Source organism: Schistocerca cancellata, chromosome 4 (genome assembly GCF_023864275.1).
Source record: "Schistocerca cancellata isolate TAMUIC-IGC-003103 chromosome 4, iqSchCanc2.1, whole genome shotgun sequence".
NCBI classification, from domain to species: Eukaryota; Metazoa; Arthropoda; class Insecta; order Orthoptera; family Acrididae; genus Schistocerca; species Schistocerca cancellata.
In genome coordinates this window covers 898,273,036-898,291,886 of record NC_064629.1, presented here as the reverse complement: position 1 = coordinate 898,291,886, position 18,851 = coordinate 898,273,036, and the positions used below count along the sequence as shown (strand labels likewise).

Below are 18,851 nucleotides of genomic sequence, written 5' to 3'. Positions count from 1 at the left end.
GGTATTGCAGAAATACCTTAAAACTCTAATGGGTCCTGACGGAACCATTGGGCTGGAAATGGTTACGAAGTTGTTTATGAACGTATGTGTGAAGTGGAAGGGGAACGTAGACGATTAAAAGCTCAGGAAAGAAGAAAATATAAACTTCTAAAGTGTGGTGCTACTGCAGAATCCTGATGATTGGATGGGTAGTTCGGGTAAGTAATGAGGGGATACTGATTGAAACTTGGGGGTAAAAGAAATCTATGGTGCAAAGTGATTAAAAGATCGTATCAGTTGATAGGGCAAATTTTGAAAAATCAATTGCTCTTAAATTTTATAATAATGAGAACCATAGGGGGTAAAAGTTGAAGAGGGGTTCCAAGGCTTGACTCTTGATTATACAAACCATATTAAAATAGAAGTAGGTTGCGTTTGAAATGTGAGGACGAAGAGCACTGCACAGTATAGACTAGCGTGGAGAGCAGCATCAAACAATTCTTCGGAGCGAAGAAAACACGAACGACAAAACGTTCATCCAACGTGACATCCTTTCATAGCCTTTTCCTAACTATTTAATCTATTTGACTGTCTCCAGAAGCCTATCGTTAAGTACTGTACTCACAGGTTACCGATTTCATTTGTAATTCATTCATATTTTAAAGCAAGTGGCTGTACAGGATTCGGAATTGTAGGCCTACTGAATTTTCCCCTGCGGCAACAAGGAATCGACATTTGGCGTTGGAGGCAAGTGTGGGACCAAAAATTTGTAGGTTTATCTTATTCACAAATTAATGTTATTGGTGTACATTTGAGATGTCAGCACATAAACTATTTCATTGAGACATCATGCATTTTCGAAGGCACTCCATAGGCACATTTCATCAATATTCGTCAACAAACTAGATTCAATGATCTAGAAAAACGGAAGCAGCCATTTGTACATCACAACGCGATCAGTATCTTCCAGGTGTGCATAGATTTATGGGTACTATTGTTCACGATAAGCTGACCAAAAACAAGAACAAAAGTAGCGTTTAAACTAAATGTCAACATTGTTCTCACAAAAAAAAGGAATCACGTAGTCGCGTTCTACCACTATTTCTTTTCCTTTGGTTCTTCGTCATTCAAATTTTTTCTTCACCGGATTTTTTCCATTTCCTTTCTCTCAACATGTATTGTTGCACGATAGTTGTAATAACATTATTATTATTACTACAGCAAATACATTTAATATAACTGAAACAATGGTAGTTTCTTTGTTTTCGTTGAAATGCATGTAAGAGAGTTTCTGGAGACCAAATTTTCATTGGAGAAATAAGTGCATAAAGATAGTGCTGTTAAATGCTAGTAAACATTTTCTGTTGTTAGATAAATTTTTGAGTGATTATATTTTGTTTCCCCTTTAGGTTCTGTACTTCCTCCATTGCCAGATACTTCTGCATTCAGTAGTACGAGATTTTCTACGTCTTTCACCAAGCGAGAGACCTTCTCAATTCACATTTCGCCCGCCATCTGTCAACGTAATACAGTTTCCTTGACTGAGTTAGTGTCTCGTTCCTCCCCTCACCGCACCTCGTCAGCTCTTTCCTGGATTCGTTTGCCCTCGTTTCCCGGAGTGTTGTAGCATCGACGTAAATGTAATGTGATACACTTCAGCTTATTTCGTAACCAAAAAGTTAATAAATTCATTCTGTCGCACCAGACCTCCCAAGATTCCTCAAGTCGGTACTGATTCAAAATTTATGTCTAACGATATGCTGTAGTTAGCAGTCTTTCAATCTGAACTCAGGATAAGATGCAGTTCGTGTATGTGCTGTCATGTTTTATTCTTATACATCGTACATGTTCACTGCAATCCCACTTTTGTTCCTCACTCAACAGTTATAAAACTTCAAAACTTCTAAATGGGGAAATGCTGCTCTGACAAAAATGATTAGTAGCTCATATTTTATTGGCGCTGTCAAACGTATGAATTAGTTTTGGAAGACGAGGTACGTTTGTCCAACAACATGAAAGACTGTTTGTTTTGTGCCATACGAGTTTCCTTTCCATTTAAATGAGGTACCTTCATTGGTCTGCAACACATGTTTGTTTTATTTATATAATAACTGACTCATATAATGATACCATATAGGTTACTATCATGTAGTTTTTAGTTATTCTCATATTTTTCGGAAAGAAAAATTTTTGGAGCTCGACTTTCATAAGGTCTAATTTGTATTTGGTTATACTAAGGATTTTGTAATATTATGCCATATGGGTAGCCCTGAAGTTGTACCTCGTTGGCCTGAGTACACCGCGATGCCCGATTTTCGTCGTTTTCGAGTATACTTCAGTAGATTTCTTCACTTTCAATGTGTGTTGGTTGTGTGGTCGTTTACTGTATACAGTGCTACCAAATCTCGCTGTGCGGTTTTCTTTGGTCTTTTGTTTGCATTTTGGTGTTTTTATGTAGTCTGACATTCGTTTATTTACTATAGGTATGTGTGTGTGTGTGAGTGTGTGTGTATGTGTGTGTGTGTGTGTGTGTGTGTGTGTGTGTGTGTTTTACGGGTCCTGATCAGGGAAGAGGGTTGATTTGAATCGAGGGAATAGCGAGTTATGTTTTTTTTTTTTTTGCTTAAGTATCTATCTTAGGACATTTAGTTATTAATTCATCTGATTAGGCTATATATCTCTGTTTTTTATTTTTTAAGTGCGTAGCATGAACTTTCAGATGTTACTTATATTGATTTTGTCATTCATTACTCTCTTGTGTATTGTACGGGATTATTGTATGTGAAAGTTTTCCTGATATGTTACGAGTTTTCAATTGTATTTGGTTACTCTACAAATAAGAAACTATCTAAAAATTTTAATATAGTGACTAATTAGGAATCATTATGCAACGAAATTGCAGCACACGTCAAAGACAGGACACTGAGAAATGCTTCATAAAAAGGAAGAGAAACGCGTATAGCACGTGACAAACAGACTTTCATTTTGTTGCATAGACGGACCATATGTCCAAGAATACAAACGGCGCTGAGAAACTACAGAAAACATGAAAAATTACTCCATGGATTCGTGCTACACGCAGTAGTTAAGAAAGAATAAAATTGATGCTGCTGTTCTTGTTCAGCGACGGACGAGAGTTATCTGACAACCTGACATATTTCTTAGGAATTATTTTGCGGCGTTTGATGGTCTGTCAGCTATCGTAATGTTTAAAGAAAGAAAATTGTGTCGAGGGACTTCTCTAGGAACTATAGTTTCAACCAGAAGAATTGAAAATAGTAATGACTGTTTCCGCGATCTTGAAACTGAAGTATATTGAGAATGATCATTCATGTTGCACACTGATCAAGTCAATTAAGAAGTGCTATCCTCTTTATTGCACATCATGATGAAATTCCTGGCGGCTTGGAGGTTTCTTTACGAAATACTGAGTCTAGAAGGTGTCGGAAGACAATCAGGATGCTGCCTTCTAGAAACTCCCTACAGTAACGGAAGCCTTTGAGATAAATGCAGTTCGTGTCGACCGGGTTTTACGATAATCTACGATGATGTGTCATTCTAGTGTTTGTGGTATGTTGCGGCACATAATCTAATCTTTCCAGCACACAGTCTATCATGTAAGCGACCATCCTAGTAATCGAATCTAAACAAGAATATACCTAAAAAATGGACCTGTAGTTCATCGTACACCATTTTGAATATTCGTATGACCAGTCTCCGTATTGATCGGAGAAAATCTTAAACATACGTCTCTATCGGAGAAAATCTTAAACATGTGCCTGGGTAGCAGTAAACAGAGACATGTTTCTTGTATGGTTATTAATCTTGTTGGTTTCCTGGAACCGTCACAGACACAATCACAAATCATGGAATGGGTCTCTGCTTATATTCTTGATGTCATGGTGACTTCTTCAGAAACGGAAAAATAAACAAATACCAAAGCCTAGCGCATAAGTCATCGAGGCTGCGTCATGATCGACCAAATTACTTCCCAAAAATTTTCTACGATATTGACCCGCGTGATTTTATATTTAAACTTAATTGGACTGATTCCATCCTGAGGCCCACAGTTAATACGAGAAACCAATGGTAAGTCTCGTAAACAGCCAGTGTTTGATAACGCCAACGGTATAATGTGATGAACCATACTTCGTTACTTACAGATGGCCATCTCTGACATTCCTGAGCAAGAGAAAATTTTCTGCATTACACTACGCGCTTTAATATCGGTTGAAAGTGCATAATTTTCAATAGAACTTAAAAATGTGTTGTTATCTCAATCACAGTAAGTAGTGAACTTAGAGGTGGTGCCGATTTTTATAAAATTTTGTAGCTTTTCTGTGCCTTCACATACAATTCTACAAACAGATAAATTGAAACGTTTTGTAATGTCATCTTATAGTTCTTTAGATTTCTAAGACATTTCTCATTTTGGTGTGTTATGAACGTCGTCTCATTGTCTAAAATTTTAAATATCTTCTACATCAATTCTTCAGTTGTTTCAGAATTTTGGAGGCAGTTCTTACGAGTATTCTCTATTTAAACGTGGACATGATTTGCATTTAACACTGCATCTGTAAATGCAGAGTAATCATCCGTATTGCTGGGAATGCTAGATGCCTGTCTGAAATAAGGGAGCCACTGGCCAGCAGGAAACGCATAGCAGGCCACCTTGTTTCGTCTGATGCTGGAGTGTCAATGCGGATAGTTACTTACTTCCTATTTTTAGAGCTTTCCCAAACGTTCGATTCAGTCGTTATGAATCTATAGAAATATTTACTGGTTCGGAAAACATGGCTGCCGGTGTTTGTGAATGGCCACTGCAAATGTAAGAGGAATAACAAAAAGAATACTGTATTTTCAGTTTATCTCAGTGTAATGAATAAAACATTCAATTTCGGGCATGTAGCCGTCCAACGCTTACAGTAATGTTTTGGCCACACGTCTTCAAGTCTCGAGTCCGCGACAATACATGCTGGTCGGTATACCTTGCAGATGAGCACCACCCGGAGGCAGGTGAAGAAAGTGCTCAAATGTTCGCATCCTTTCGCGAAATATCTTCGCTGACGACCTCTCTGCAATTTAATTATGTCAAGGACCGGATTCCTTAACGTTTCCACGTGGGAATCTCTATTGTTATTTATTACATGTTATGCTAATCGAATTCCCACGGCTTTCTCCACCACTGAATCCCAAACTTTTACCTCTTTCTGGTTCATAATGTGTCTCATGTGTAAGTAGGTTTCGATCATTACTGACTTTTCTGCTTGTAGCAAGCGGATACACCTTCAGTTTTCAATGCATCTCTCATGGCGAGTTCGAGATGTGCTGTCAATATATGAATATCCACAGCTCCCACAAGGACTCTGGTACTCCCTCCCCCCCCCCTTTTTCAAGGCAACAAGTCAACCTTCACAGAACCAATTACGGCACCTGTAGCCACAGGAGGCCGATACGACGTTTATCGAGGATCAGCCCTATCTCAGAGGAAAAATCATCCACGTAAAACGCTAATGCAGATGGCTCTAAAGTTTCACACTCGTCTTCCTGATGTCTCTATGTCTCTAAGCGGGACGAACAATGGTTTCAATATCCACCGATCACCGAGGTTTGTGCCAGAGACAGAGCTCCTGCTATTGGACTATCTGAGCTCGATTCACTTTCAGTGTGTCTGACATTTCCAAATATCATTTCTGAACACTATTACGAGAGGTTTTTCTACTCGTTATGTCACCATTCATTCATTACTTAATAAGTTCATCGTATCTGAGCGGACTGTAGTGATATGACGTCATTATATCGTCGTTTGATTCATCAAAGCCATTGCAGTCATTTTAAGTGTATTTAGTTTTTTTATATATCATTCGCTGTCGTGTAATTCATGTTCCTTCAGCGACGCTATTTTTTCAGTGGTGATCTCCCATGTTCCCCGTGGGATAAACTATACAAAATTATTGATGAGAACACCAGTGACACCAAAGTTGGTGTCAGTGCTGTAGGTGTGCTCAGACATCATCATCATGATTAAAGAGGATATTCGGGTTCACGTCACGTTCCGGCAGATATTTTCAATTATTTACTATACAGCCAGAGCTCGTTCTCTCTTTACTGCTCGTCTCTTAAAGTAAATGATCGGAAATGCTGGACGACTAAAATAAGTGGATGCGGTCTGAGAAGGCGGTCGACAGATGGATCCCATGCTACCGCGATACATATAAGCCTCGTCTCTGCTTGCCAGTGTTGCCACTCAAAGGTCAACTTGTGTACTGCCGGCCGAGTGAAACTTGGTGCTTAACGCGGGCGCCGGCGGCGTGGTGTGCCAAGAACTCAGCTGTCAATACTTTATTGGAGAAATGTCAAGACATTTTGTTGAATCTAATTCACTCACAGCCCTTCTCTAGGCGTGGAAATAGCCTCTCACTCGAAACTTCGTATTCACTTGAGCGTGACTTTGCAAAGTGTTTGAAATGTTGATGCCAAACCCAGTGGTACGTATGTTCTTGTTGTTAGAAACAATTAAAACTAAGCGGTTTAATCCTTGTTTCAGCATCAGCAGTAAGATATTCGTGACAACGAACAGGGGTTGCGGAATAAAAATATCGTTAGAGAAATGATAAAAACAATTTTCCCCCGGATTAAAAAAGCTCTTCACGAAAGTTTCAAATATTTAAAGTAACTCCCAGCAAATGTGGGCGTCTCAGAAGTGCTCTATGACCACATCGACCGGGATGAAGCAGTACTTTAGACACTGATTTCTATTCCTCATCCATGACCAACCGGGTAAGCACTACGCTCGTAATGAAGAAGCCATGGACGTAACTCCTTCCTCTAGAGTTGGAACATTGGTCACTGCTGTCGGTCATTACAGGCCGATACTACGCACATTTCCAAGATGTAGGAGAACTGGTCTTAAGAGGCTTGAACATTTGTTTGGCGCTACTTCAAAGGATCATAATAAATCTATCGAAAATATATGACGAAGATAGGTCCAACAGTGACTGCACGGATAGTGAAGTGCCTCATGTACTGAATGTTGTGTGAGATAATAAGAACTGGAACAATATATTAGAAAGTTGTGATGTCTTTAATTCACAATTGCCACGATTAGTAACAGTGCGTCGGAGGAAATTTCGAAACAACACCGTAGTCCTTCGGTAGCGCTGTGCTGTTTGAGTTTCAGAACGCGCCGCAATAGTCGACTCCAAGCTTCAGTGTTTGCAGATGCTGCCCAAAGCTCATAATTATTGAAGAGAAGTTATTTTTATGGAACACCAGGGGCTACAGATAGTATTTTCTACTAGTTTAGATTGAAACGTTAATCATTAGGCAAGAAAAAGTTCCTCTTACAGCCCGTAATGGCACCACGCGTACCACGGTGTGAATAATGTAGATACAATTACACAAAATCAATTTCGTTTGCTGTTGTCAAGGTTAAACCGCATTACACATAGCGGCAGGTAAGATAAAAATGGAGTATGTACTAAGATTACTGTGTTATGTAAACCTACTTTACTATTTAAGACAGCAAAGCAGAATTAATTTTTATTATTTTATTTTTATTATTGACGCTACTGCAGGAGTGATACAATATAGGCTGCTATAACTATATTACACTGTCCACTTGTCAAAAGCCTGAATAACGGTATTTTGCAGTGGTGGCCTCTGTGACGCATGCAGGGAGAGTTAGTGAGGTTCTGGAATGTACCGACATGGATGTGGAGCGCCGCAACCTGCTGCACTACGTTTCTCGTTTGAGGATGAATGGCACGAGCAGCCTGTTCAAGCTGCCCCACATTTGTCGACTGGATTTAAGTCCGGGGTGTTTGGTGGACTGGCGAGTAGGTCAAACTCTTCGAACAACGTAGGTACATTGCGAGCTGTGTGACTTTAACATTGTCCTGCTGATAGATGCAATCGTGCCAAGGAAAAACAGACTGCATGTAGCGATGGAAATGGTCCAAGAGGATAGATGCATACTTTTGTTGATCCACTGGGCAGTCCAGAATGACAACATCAACCGGGGAATGCCCTCTAGCGTGGACCCTCTGACGACTGTTGCAGAGTGTTGTATCAGACGTTTCACGCTATACACGCCAAAGGTCGTCTCTCCGATAGAGCATTAAACGTGATTTACCTGAGAAGTCCACCTGTTCAGTGAACGTTCACGTGAGGTATTGGCGTGCAAGTTCCGCCTTCGTCGCCGATGAGCAGAAGTCACCATGGTTGCATAAAACAGACGTGTGCTGCAGAGACCCATAGCAACGTTCGCTAAACGGTCATTGAATAGACACTATTGGTAGCCCCTTACTTCATCTGGAGGGTCAGTTGCTCAACACTTGCACTTCTATTCACCCGTAAACATCTTCGCAGACGTCGTCCAACTCTGCCATCTACGGCCCGTTGTGCACCAGTACTATCTCGGCGCCGGTTTTGGATAGCACAATTTTGCCATGTTACTACTGCCCATCTGGACGATGGATGCCACATGGTGGCTTTAAGGATACGTGGCGGGATAACAAATGTATGTAAGCGAACAACACACGGACGGTCGATGTTCGTCTCCACAAACACCGTCATCGAGCGGGTTCAAAACGTGCAATGCGCAACGGACGCATTAATGAACAAACACTATGAATGCATTTGAGACTTAATAGTTTTTGAAATTGGGTGACACTTTTTTCCAACGAAGAGTGTAAACGCTATATTAACAAATGTTGAATAAATGACCTCTAACATCAAAACCACGAATTTCCGAAAATATGTTCCTGAGACTGCTTCTCATCTTCTTCTCAGGGATCGTCTCCAGAGTTTTTACCTAGTAAACAAATTGATGTTGCGCAATGACATAATCAAACAGCAAAACCTTCCAGCTTGAAATCAAGAAAGACAACATTGTAGATACTTACCGAAAAACGCTAATGGTGAAAATGAGGGAAAAAGCTTTTTAACGATCAAATGAATGTGATGAAAAAATAATGACTTCTAAAGGATAAATGGAAGATTAACTACGTGTAATGACATAATAGAAATAAAACTTAACTCAAAAGTTCTTGAGGATAAAAGCCACTGTAGGAGAGCCCTTATGGGTTATAAAACCTGATGAAGAAGACATAGAAATGTAGGCAAGTGTTAATCGTCGCATTACTTTGCCTTCTGCTCTGTAGTAGTCTCAGAAGCTACCCTTTTTCACATTATGATTCTTACCATTTGCATGAAAATATTTTAAACGGTAGCCATCCAAATGATTGTCAGTCAGTTACGTACGCCCACCTTTCTAACGAAAATTACTCCAATGCCTCTCCAGATTAAAAAACTACCACGATTACTCTACAAAAACATTATCGAGTTTGACAGGCCTAAATGAGTTTTGCTAATACTTAACCGTTACCAGAATGAGATTTTCACTCTGCAGCGGAGTGTGCGCTGATATGAAACTTCCTGGCAGATTAAAACTGTGTGCCCGACCGAGACTCGAACTCGGGACCTTTGCCTTTCGCGGGCAAGTGCTCTACCAACTGAGCTACCGAAGCACGACTCACGCCCGGTACTCACAGCTTTACTTCTGCCAGTACCTCGTCTCCTACCTTCCAAACTTTACAGAAGCTCTCCTGCGAACCATGCAGAACTAGCACTCCTGAAAGAAAGGATATTGCGGAGACATGGCTTAGCCACAGCCTGGGGGATGTTTCCAGAATGAGATTTTCACTCTGCAGCGGAGTGTGCGCTGATATGAAACTTCCTGGCAGATTAAAACTGTGTGCCCGACCGAGACTCGAACTCGGGACCTTTGCCTTTCGCGGGCAAGTGCTCTAATCTGCCAGGAAGTTTCATATCAGCGCACACTCCGCTGCAGAGTGAAAATCTCATTCTGGAAACATCCCCCAGGCTGTGGCTAAGCCATGTCTCCGCAATATCCTTTCTTTCAGGAGTGCTAGTTCTGCATGGTTCGCAGGAGAGCTTCTGTAAAGTTTGGAAGGTAGGAGACGAGGTACTGGCAGAAGTAAAGCTGTGAGTACCGGGCGTGAGTCGTGCTTCGGTAGCTCAGTTGGTAGAGCACTTGCCCGCGAAAGGCAAAGGTCCCGAGTTCGAGTCTCGGTCGGGCACACAGTTTTAATCTGCCAGGAAGTTTCATATCAGCGCACACTCCGCTGCAGAGTGAAAATCTCATTCTGGAAACATCCCCCAGGCTGTGGCTAAGCCATGTCTCCGCAATATCCTTTCTTTCAGGAGTGCTAGTTCTGCATGGTTCGCAGGAGAGCTTCTGTAAAGTTTGGAAGGTAGGAGACGAGGTACTGGCAGAAGTAAAGCTGTGAGTACCGGGCGTGAGTCGTGCTTGGTAGAGCACTTGCCCGCGAAAGGCAAAGGTCCCGAGTTCGAGTCTCGGTCGGGCACACAGTTTTAATCTGCCAGGAAGTTTCACTTAACCGTTAATTAAACTTTATAGATAACTACGTTACATATAGACGTTACTCAGAGGGGAGTCTCAAAGACCAGGTATCAGTTGATGTCTTGTAAGAAATGTTTACCATCCGTTTCATTTCGGGGTTTGACTACTCACAGACCTTAATTTAGGGTTGTATTTACTGCTAATGCTAATCTAGTGATTCAGTACGATGCGCTGCAGCAAACACTAGATTAGATAAGATCCATACCACTTAACAGATTTTAACATGCGCTATCTACTAGAAGCATACTAAATATATTAATGGAACTTAACTGATTACGAGTACCGTCAGTTTTCGATATCAGATGCAGCAAGTTATGGATTGCGTCTCTACGTACACTGGTGGATATTCTTCTAGGTTCTGCTTTTTCGTTTGATATGATTACAGTTCAACTCGTGCGGATGTATAGCGTCGTGGTCAGTAAGCTCCGGTAAGGCTAGAATGTCGATGGTCAGTGAGTCGTGAAGCGTTGCGAGGTTGGTCGGTGTGATTTGGCGAGTCCAGATAACCACGCGATAAACGAGCACTAAATGTCTCCAGAATCGTTACGGACAGACACGCACCTAATGACCGCTACAGTTACTGCTCCGAGCGTTAGTAGCTGCCAATTACAGGCGTATCGCCACAATACGGCTTTACGAGCGCGCTGTTTCCGTGGCGAAGAGCGTATGCGGGGCCCGGAGCTGACCGAGAACGTACGATGCTCGTCTGTAACGGCATATGTCGCCTAATGAACAGAATTTCCAAGTACCCTACTAACTAGTGGTAAGCACGTTTGAGAGAACCGCAAGAGCGTCGTACCAAATGAGACAAGAAATGCTTTGCAACGAAATGCAGTAAAGAGTGTGGGACATTTCCATGCAACGAACTGTAATTATTTTGTCCTCAAATTGGAATAGAAAAACGTGCATCGTACTAGTCGAATGACCAGGCCCAAAATAGAGGCGGCGAACATACAGAGGAGGGAGAATGAACAATTATCTACTCTTATTCTCTCTAGCATAGGTCGCGAACATAGTGCTGATTTTATGTTTATTGGATTCCTTCGTAATGGTAGGATAAAAAACAATAAAATGCAAACTTAGCTGATACATGAAACTATCGTTATTAACAGTAGATAAAAACAAATGAATTGACAAAAAATTAGGGAATTAAGCAGAAGGGACGTGTATAAAATGGGAGGACCAGAGGTTTTCGATAACTTCAGTGGGGTTATTAGGGAAGGATTGACTAAAACAGGGGCCAAGAGTACAGCAGAAGATCAATGGGTATCTTTGAAAGATGAAGTAGTGAAGGCAGCAGAGGATTAAATAGGTAAATAGGCAAGGAGTAATATAAATCCTTTGATAACACAGGATATATGAAATTTAACTGATGAAAGAAGAAAATGTAATAATGCAGCAAATTAAGAAGTCGAAACGCAATACAAATGTCAAAAATGAGACTGATAGTAAGTGAAAAATGGGTAAGCAGGAATGGCTAGAGAACAGTAGTAAGGCTTTGGAGGCATATTTAACTAGGTGAATGGTAGATACCGCCTGCAGGAAAATTAAAGAGGCTTTTGGAGGAAGGTAAAGCAGCAATATGAAAATAAAGAACTCAATTGGAAAACCAGTCCTAAGCAAGGAAGGGAAGGCTTAAAGTTGGAAACACTATATAGAGGCCTATACAATGGATGATGATGATGATGATGTTTGCTTAGTGTGGCCCTCAATTGTGCGGTCATCCGCGCCAGTACAACGTTCCGATTTTCCCAGAGTCCATTGTTTTTCAAAGTCCAATCTAGCCACAGTCACTAATGATGACGATGATAATTAAATGATGAAGACAACGCAAACACCCAGTCCCCGGGCAGAGAAAAATCCCCAACCCGGCCGGTAATCGAACCCTGGACCCCTTGATCCCGAAGCAGCAACGCTAGCCATTAGATCACGAGCTGCGGACTATACACAATGGAGATGAACTTAAAGGCAATACTACAGAAATGCAAGAGGACACAGATTAAGATGAGACGGGAGAAATGATATTGCGAGAAGTATTTGAGAGAGCACTGAAAGACCTAAGTATAAACAACGCTAGATAAAATTACGTCATAGCTACTGAAGACTTTGGGAGAGCCAGCCACGACAAAACTCTTCCATTTGGTGTGCAAGATGTATGAAACAGGCTACATAACCCCAGACTTCAAGAAGAATGTAGTAATTATCATTACAAAATGGTTCAAATGGCTCTGAGCACTATGGGACTTAACATCTATGGTCATCAGTCCCCTAGAACTTAGGACTATTTAAACCTAACTAACCTAAGATCATCACACAACACCCAGTCATCACGAGGCAGAGAAAATCCCTGAACCCGCCGGGAATCGAACCCGGGAATCCGGGCGCGGGAAGCGAGAACGCTACCGCCCAATTATAATTACAAACAAAGCAGGTGATGCCAGGTGTGAATATTACCGAATTACCAGTTTAACCAGTCATGGCTGCAAAATACTACCATGAATTCTGTACATAAGTATGGAAAAACTATCATAAGCCGACCTCGGGGAAGATCGGTTTGATTCCTGACAAATGTAGGAACACGCGAGGGCTGGGTTGGGTTGTTTGTGGAAGGAGACAAGACAGCGAGGTCATCCGTCTCATCGGATTTGGGAAGGACGGGGAAGGAAGTCGGCCGTGCCCTTTCAAGGGAACCATCCCGGCATTTGCCTGTGGCGATTTAGGGAAATCACGGAAAACCTAAATCAGGATCGCCGGATGCGAGATTAAACCGTCATCCTCCCGAATGCGAGTCTAGTGTGCTAGCCACTGCGCCACCTCGCTCGGTGAACACGCGAGGGAATACTGACCCTACGACTTATGTTAGAAGATAGTTTAAGGAAAGGCAAACCTAAGTTTATAGCACTTGTTAGAGAAAGCTTTTGACAGTGTTGACTGAAATATTCTCTGTGAAATTCTGAAGGTAAAATGCGGGGAGTGATAGGCTATTTACAGCTTGCACAGAAACGAGACGACAGTTATTAGAGTTGTGCGGCATGAAAGGGGAGCAGTGGTTGAGAAGATGTTATTCAAGATATATATTGGGCAAGTTGTAAAGGAAACCAAAGAAATATATTGAATATGAATTAAAGTTCACGGAGAGGAAATAAAATCATTGTTTTTCAGTGAGAGACACTGGAGTACACGGAAAACACTTGAACAGAATGGAGAGTGTTTCGAAATGACGATATAAAACGAACATCAACAGGAGAAAAACAAGGGTAACGTAATGTTGTCGAATTAAATCAGGTTACGCTGAAGGAATTAGATAAGGAATCGAGACCTTAACGTACCAAATGAGTCTTGTTATTTGTACAGAAAAATATCTGATTAAGGTCGAAGTACGGAGGATATAAACATAGAGAGAATTCGGTCGTGGTTGCAATAAACTGTAGACTGACAATGGCAAAAAATCACCTCTGAAGAAGAGAGAGTTTTTAACAGCGAATACAGATTTAATTTTTAGGAAGTGTTTTCTGAAAGTATCTGCATGAAATATAGTCATATACAGATGTGGAACATGGATGATAAACAGTTTCCACAGGGAGAGAATGAAGCTTTTGAAATGCGGCAGTGCAGAAAAATGTTGAAGATTAGATGGGAAGGTACGTAACTAATGAGAAGGTACCGAATATAATTGGGAAGGAAGAACATTTGTGTGATTTCCCTAAGTAGCTCCAGGCAAATGCCGGGATGGTTCCTTTGAAAGGGCACGGCCGACTTCCTTCCCCGTCCTTCCCTGATCCGATGAGACCAATTACCTCGCTCTCTGGTCTCCTTCCCCAAAAACAACCCAACAACAAATAAAACATTTGTGCCACAGCCTGAGTAGAAGAAGGTTTTTGTTGATAGGATGATAGGACACAATTTGAAACATCAAGGAGTCATCAGTTTAACACCAGATGGAAGTGTGTGGTCATCAGTCCCTAAGCTTACACACTACTTAACCTAAATTATCTTAAGGACAAACACATACACCCATGCCCGAGGGAGGACTCGAATCTCCGCCGGGACGAGCCGCCCAGTCCACGATTGCAGAGCCTCAGACCGCTCTGCTAATCACGCGCGGCAAAAGCGCAAAGGAGACAAAAAGATGAATACAGCAATCAGATTCAGAACGACGTAAATTTCAGATGTTATTAGAAGAAGAGGCTTGCACAGTTTAGTAGCATGGTAAGATGCATCAAACTAGTCTTCGGACTGAAGGCCACAACAATAAAAAGGTGGAAACCAAGATGCATTCTGGTCTGTATAAAATATAAGCCCTGATAAGGCCAGATGCCTAGCTGAATGTCTTTAGAAGATATCCTGAAAACAACTGATATCTAAACACATACCAATTCTTATCAGACGCAATATCCAGGGTGGCTATAAGCTGAAGTGACAAAAGTAATGGGATAACTCCAAATATCATGTCTGAACTCCTTTAGCCAGGTGTAGTGCAGCAGCTCGACGTGGCATGGATTCACAAGTCAGTGGAAGTTTCTGAAGAAACACTGAGCTATACTGCCTCTATAGCCATTAATAATTGTGAAAGTGTTGCCGGTGCAAGATTTTGTGCACGAACTGACCTCTCGAATATGCACTACAAATATGCAACAGAATTCAAATCGGGTGATCTGGGTGCCCAACCATTACCTTGAACTGTTTCTCACACCAGTTGCGAACAGCTACGACTCGATGACATGGTGAATTGCCATCCACGACAATTCCACTGGTGTATGGGAACCTGAAGTCCATGGGTAGCTGAAAACGGCCGTCAAGCAGCTGGACATAGCCATTTCCAGTCAATTTTGTGTTCAGATGGACCAGAGGACTCAGTCTATTCTATGTAAACACGGTCCACACTATTATGAAGCCACTACCAGCTTGCACAGTGCCCAACTTGGGTCCATGGTGTCATGGGGTCTGCGCCACTCTCGAACCCTACCATCAGCTCTTACCAACTGAAATCGGTACTCATGTGACCAGGTCAAAGTTTTCCAGTCGTCTAGGGCCCAACCGATATAACCTTTAACCCAAGAGAGGAGCTGCAGGCATTGTCGAGCTGTTAGCACAGGCACTCGCGTAAGTCATCTGCTGCCATAGTCCATTAAACCCACATTTCGCCACACTGTAGTTGCGGATACGTTCTTCATAGCTCACACATTCAATTCTGCGATTATTTCACACAGTGCTGCTTGTTTGTTAACACTGACAACTAAACGCAACGTCACTTGGTCGTTAGGTGAAGATCGTAGCAACTACGTTGTCCGTGTGAGGGGTAACGTCTAAAATTTGGTATTCTCGGCACACACTGTGGATCGCGGAATATTAAATTACCTAATGATATCCGAAATGATATGTCCCATGCTTCTGTCTCCAACTGTCATTTCGCCCTCAAAATGTGTTCACTCCCGTCAGGCGGCCATAATCAGGTCGGAAACCTTTTCACATGAATCACTTCTGTACTAATGACAGTTACGCCAATGCAGTGCAATTTTATACTTTGTGTATGCGATACTATCGCCATCTGTAGATTTGTGGAAACATTTGTAAGGACATGTAAGAAAGTAACGAATAAACCATTTAAAGAAACATATTTCAATTTCCACTTGAGGTGGTAAGACTTGTTGATTGCGTATCATGTTTACACTCAGTTTTACAAACGTTGTTCAGTGTGTCGACCGTCTGCATCTCCGACAGTTTGGAACAGCAATAGAGGTTGCTCTGCTGACGCCCGAAACTTTTCAGATGATATGCTGGACGCTATCATTCGCTGTGGAGACACAGCTCGTGCTATACTTCAAGGTCGTACATTGCGTGCAGTATTCTCAGCTATGGCAACAGTAACTTCTTCAGCAGTTAATGGTGCTGTCGTCTGTCGGTTTCTCCTAGGAGAAATTTCCAAATCACCAGTTCATCCCAAATTCGAATCACGTTCTTCAACCCTGTTGCGGAAAAAGGAGCTCTCCGTTTTTCTGTAAGGCGGCGATACTCAAGAAATGCATCAGCACTGCTGTTGTTGTTTTGATAAAACAGCTTTGGCAGTAAAGGCCTCCTCACCTTGTCCACCGCCATGTTGACTGTCTGCACCTGTAGTGCACACTGATGCTCATGTTTGAACCCTGCTTCACCGTGCCAGTAGCGCTGTCTCAAGTAAGTCATGACACCAACACTAAAAACAACGCAAGTCGTGCAGCGTACAGTCTGACCATCAGTCCTCTAAAGTTGGGTACCCATACGGTAAATAGTTTTCCGATTACACCGGCTCAGTAGGCGAGAGTTGAATTATAACCACCATTTACATAATTCGTTGATTGATTGGTCCATCGTCAGAAAGTTACCTGATTTCGAAATCTTTCGACAAATTAGGTCTTTCAGTAACTGCTACACCAGGAATTCCCAGCGGTTAAGAAGTGAAGAAACTACATAGAGGGAGACAAAAACTTTATTGGAAGATAATCCTATGAATTTCTTTCTGGTGCAACGAATAGTAGCTGTGTTTTATAAATTGTATGTAGTGGATGAATAGGCGACGATTTGTATGATGATTTAAAATCATCCGGTACTGCACAAGAGCATTTCTGGAAACTGGTAAACAAGAATCAGTTTGCTATGCAGGGAATAATATCTGTGTCAAATTATTATAAACAGTTAGTGAATGTACTCACATACGTCTTCGTGACAGAAAGGCAGATTTGCCATACATGTCAGTGAAGAAACCATTTTGTTACTTCGGGGCTGGATGATCCACTTAACATAAGTCTCACGTTTCCGCGCTGCACAGTAAAGTCACGTCGCTACTGAATGACTTTATGAAAAATGAGTGCCATAAATTAAGTGTATTAACTTCATACATTCCAAACGTTAGTAGCTGATTCTACCATGTTTCCTTTGAACAAGCATTACCATTTTGTTGTAATTAACCCTTTATTTATAATTTTGCTGTAATTACCCCTTCGTTTGTTGCAGGTAACGCTTTCGCAGAGGCCAGAAGTGCACTGGTGATTGCCCTCACAGTACTGATTATGACGTCCTCACACAGGCATTAAAGTGACTCGCCATGCTGAAGTTACATTAATGTGAAACATTCCTGACTTCGTTGCAATATATTTGAAAAGAGGTACGGAGCAACAAGAAGCACACATTTTTTCAAACTATTTATTGATGTTCGGTAGCAATTAAAATACTCTGGTAATATATACATATATATGTATTAACGTATACATATGTATATATTCATATAAACATATATACATACACACCTAATATATTAAGTGATAAGGGGATGAATAATAGCGGCTTCATCGGGGGTGTGACAGCGGTTGGGCCTTTTTCTAGGGTGGGGAGGGTTTGGGGTGGGGGAGAGTTTCACAAGCCATATAGCTTCGTAAGTAGTTTTCAGTGACGTGAAAAGTCTGGGCACATGTCTACAGTTTTAAAATGTACACTCTTTACCATGTGAACGTAAATGTAACCTAAATTTTAATGATATGAAGAAATCTAATTGTTATATTGTTGTTGTTTAAAGTAAAATATGTTTGTGGTGTAATTTACATGTACGACATAAAAAAGATATATTGTGTATCAGTGCAATTGACATATCATATATATAATATTAATCGATGAAATGAGCGACATAATTTCTATGATATATAATAATGTACGTGTAAGACTTAGTGCTGTCTGTACCTAGAATCCTTACTATGTTCACTCTTTAAAACCAAAATTGTTCTGGTGGAAAATAAATCGTATTGCAAATACTGTTCCAAATACTTCAGTGTTCTGCGTATCCATGCGACCGCATTTGACATGTACAACATGTACCCATCGCCTGCATTTTACATTTACAGACCGTGTTCTCTTGTGGATCGATGGACAAAGGTCAGCAGCCTCAAAACAACACAGGGACGTGCACTACAGACGGCCTTGCATTTCATTTGACGTTTGGCGCTTGCGAGAACTTTAAAGAATTACAGAATTTCACTTAGATTGCAATTCTGTCAAACGCAATTAACTGGAAAAAAAACGTTCATACGGCCTTTTCAGAGCATCAGCTGTGACTCACATGCCATGACCTACTGGATACGTGTTTCGTGTCAGATACCAAAGGCTGCGGAGTACGTAACTGACGATAGCTACCGGTGCATTTATGCCGCACGACAGCAGCGACCAGCAAACTGTTTTGAAAATCTACTGCGAAGCCATATCACAAAGTAATGATCAAAATACAAGAGACTGCACAGAAATCATGTGACCTCACAAGTTATTAGACAGTGTGGTAAGAAACCTTTTGCTTTTTAAGGTTGAAATGTAATGTCATGACGAAATGAAGACTAATTCCATCAATTGCTGTGTAGGCAAGAATTTTCAGTACTGTTATACGGTAATGATTCATTTTTTGTAA

General features: G+C 41.3%; 1 protein-coding gene across 1 annotated transcript in view; it reads left to right on the top strand.

Moving 5' to 3' along the window:
- LOC126184493 (uncharacterized) overlaps nucleotides 1-18,219 on the top strand; it is a 474,522-nt gene extending 456,303 nt beyond the window's left edge. The window contains exon 5 of the mRNA XM_049926885.1: nucleotides 17,417-18,219. Within this exon, the coding sequence (XP_049782842.1) occupies nucleotides 17,417-17,496 (80 nt within the window). The 3' untranslated portion in view covers nucleotides 17,497-18,219. The remainder of the gene's footprint in view (nucleotides 1-17,416) is intronic.
- The last annotated feature ends 632 nt before the right edge of the window (nucleotides 18,220-18,851 follow it).